General features: G+C 33.8%; 1 protein-coding gene across 1 annotated transcript in view; it reads left to right on the forward strand.

Moving 5' to 3' along the window:
• Positions 1-840, forward strand: part of CCR8 (C-C motif chemokine receptor 8) — a 4321-nt gene extending 3481 nt beyond the window's left edge. Inside the window, 1 exon segment of the mRNA XM_014526892.2 lies at positions 1-840. This exon segment is cut by the window's left edge and continues 15 nt beyond it. Within this exon segment, the coding sequence (XP_014382378.2) occupies positions 1-840 (840 nt within the window).
• Positions 841-3505: the final 2665 nt, after the last annotated feature.

The raw sequence follows: 3505 nt of genomic DNA on the forward strand, positions 1-3505 counted from the left end.
GCCATCTCTGACCTACTGTTTGTTTTCTCCCTCCCTTTCCTGGCTCACTATTCTTTAGGGCAATGGATTTTTGGAAATATAATGTGTAAAATAGTATGTGGTAGTTACTACATTGGTTTCTATAGCGGTATATTCTTAATAACTGTGATGAGCATAGACAGGTACTTGGGCATTGTTCATACTATACACGCTCTCAAAATTCGAACAATTTCACATGGCATAATTATAAGCATGGCATTGTGGGTATGTACAGTATTAATTTCCATTCCAAACCTTATATATATCAAGGAGGTCATTGATGATAATGCTACAAAGTGTGTGCCTTATTATGCTGATAATAACCAAACCTGGAAGCTTTTGACTAATTTTGAAGTCAATGTAATAGGCCTCTTGATCCCTCTTGGCATTCTCATTTTCTGCTATTCCCACATCTTGAAAAACTTGAAGAAGTGCCAGACCCGCAACAAGTATAAAGCAATAAAACTGGTTTTTGTTGTTGTCATTGTTTTTTTCCTGTTCTGGATGCCCTACAACATTGTGCTTTTCCTGGACAGTCTGCGAAGCCTGCGTATCATAGATGACTGTGAGACAAGCAAAAAGCTAGATGTGGCTCTAGAAGTGACTGAAGTTTTGTCCTTTATCCACTGCTGCCTGAACCCAGTGATCTATGCTTTTGTGGGTGAAAGGTTCAAGAAGTATCTTCATGAAATATTTGGAAAACATACAAGATTCTTTCTGATTTGCAAAAACCACAGCATCTTTCAGAGTTATAATAGTTTCAAGAGTTCCACTGTCCATGCATCAGCCACACACACTTCCTCTGTTGATCATGTGCTATAAGTAGGCCATGTGCATCCCATGCAGATTTTAGGGAAGAATTTGAGGTGATGCATGGAAGTATCAGTAACTACCACGGGCACTTTATGTAAATATGTACTTTGTGGTAAATTGAGGAGTATTATTTAGTTTTCAACATAGGTGTTTAGGTACATTAGTGATGCATATGGTATAAAAACTTGCATATTATTTGTCAGCTCTTATTAAATGTATTTATTTCATGTTAAGTGATGAATTTCCTAACAGGGAGAATTAGGCTATTATCAGTACTATTCATTAGTTAACCCTAGAACTTGTCCTTGGGGGACCTATGGATTGGTGCTAGACATGCCTGAATTAATTTATTTCTAAATTTATTCTGAATTTATTTTTGTTTTATAATATAGGGCAAAAGTTTTCCCAATTATATTATAGCAACGTGTTGAAAAAAATAAAATGTTTCCTGAAGTATCTTGCTCTTTTCTGTTTGTCAACTAGCTTATATATGCATAAACATGTCTATAATAGTATATATTTGTATATTATATATACTAGGATATAATAGGTATTCTTATGTATACGAGTCATTTTTGATGAATAATTCCAATATCATTATTCAAACTATGCCTCCAAGTTAAGGTTTCCAGGAACTTGCTCTATATGAAAATTCAAAATGAAAGAGAAATTTTAGATTCCCATCAATGGTAGTGGTACGTACAGATAGTGGTGTACTGGATTTTGATCATTGTTTGATTTAATCAGTGGTATTAAACAATTTAAAAAAATGAAGGGTTTCATAAAAATATGAATGCAACACATCCATAATAAGTTAGTTATTAAGTTATTAGATAATTAAGAGCCACCCCATCAGTGGGCTTATACGAAGCTTAATTCCTCTTAATAGTTCAAGATTAGATGGAATATTATTTACTTAAAATATGCTTGTATTTCTATCCCTGTAAGATAGATTCAACCAATTATTCTATCATGCACAACAGAATAATAATGCACATAGTAGAGGAAAGGATGTTGAAAGAAAAAAAACAACAACATATATTTAAAATAAAATAAATACAAATTAAAATGTTTGAAAAGCAAATGTATATATATTACTGTAGGGTCATTTTAATTTAAAAAACTTAAAAGGGTTCCTTTTGATGAGAATGTATCATTATTTAATAAGACATCACTGTCATTTCCATATTACCTTATCGCAATTTCTGAATACCAAGAAAAAATGAAGATATTGGGATGTCGACCAAACAAGATCTGGGCTAGGCAATGACATAGTGAAACTGGGTGCTCTAAAAGTGCAATGAATAAAGACAGGAAGATTAACAAAAAGAACTAAAGGAGTATGCAAGTAAATGGGTTCATTCATTACAGCAAATTGTATGCACTATAAAAATAATCTTCCCCTTGGTTTCATCATATTCTTGTTGAGAAGAAGCTTGCTTCGGGGTTCCTTCATTAAAGTCAATGGAAGGATTTTGGAATAAGAGAAGGGTTAGTTTTTATATTGCCTCAGTTCTGCAATAACATATATTTATATGTATATATAAATATACATATATTGTATATAAAGATGTGCCCTGTGTGTCTGTCTAAACTAAGCCTGTATAAACTGAGCGTAGAACTCAGCCAAGTCAACAAGACCTCTTTTCATAGGGAAGAATGAAATAGCCGTGGGTAATGCTACTGAGCACAAGTGAGCCCTGACCAGACATACTACCATTTTGTACCTACCCATGGCTCCCATAGTCAAATAGTGTAAACCCAGCTCACTCAAGAGCTCTGCTCTGAGTCACCATTTGGATTGAATCAACTTGTTTTAAGTAGATTTAAAATATTTGTGTTACTTGTATCTTGTAGTTCATGAAAAGTTAATTTCACTTGCTTCAGTTCTGCAGTAACATATAGTTATATCAACTTGATTACTTCAGATATCCTTAATGAATGAGATCTTCTGCTGATGTAGACTAGCAAAGCTTGGAGCATCTGGCTCATATATTCAACAATTAAGGATAACTAATAAAGGAAATTTAAAATATCAATTGTTTAATTCTGTTTGTTATTGCTTATGTATTTAAAGAAGGCAGACATATTATTATTTGGCTCGCTTTGTTGGTGTATTTTTTCTTGGGTTTGGAAATATCAGGAATGTCAAGTTTAATCTTCCTTATTTGTGTTGTAGGCATAAAGGGATAGTGGGAGCTTTCACAAAGTGTAATCAAAAGCACATGGTATTGAATCTTTAATGGAGCTGTGTTTTCTATCAAATGATTATAAGCTGCTGAAGAAAAATGAACATTAAAACAATAAACACTTTAAAAGAAGCTGATTAAAAATCCTTTCCCCTCCAATTCCTCAGGTGTTATAGTTACTGGTAACATCAGACAATTACACTGTTTACTAGTTTTCTATGGGGAATGACAGCACATCTCTATCACATTAATATCACCCTAGTGCTACATAAAAGGCAGGTCCATAAACCTCATACCGATCTCCAAGACCATTTCAGAATCTTCCGGAGAAAACACTGACTAATGTCTAATGTGAAAAGGGGAAAATCTCTCTTTCAAAATGCCCAAATATCCACTCTTCAGCTCATGTGAGCACATGAAAGGGGTGCAAAAATAGCAGACACCCAATTAGTTTTTCTGCGCAAATCACCTTGTGGGCATACCCT

Source organism: Alligator sinensis, unplaced genomic scaffold (genome assembly GCF_000455745.1).
Source record: "Alligator sinensis unplaced genomic scaffold, ASM45574v1 scaffold1118_2, whole genome shotgun sequence".
Lineage (NCBI taxonomy): Eukaryota > Metazoa > Chordata > Crocodylia > Alligatoridae > Alligator > Alligator sinensis.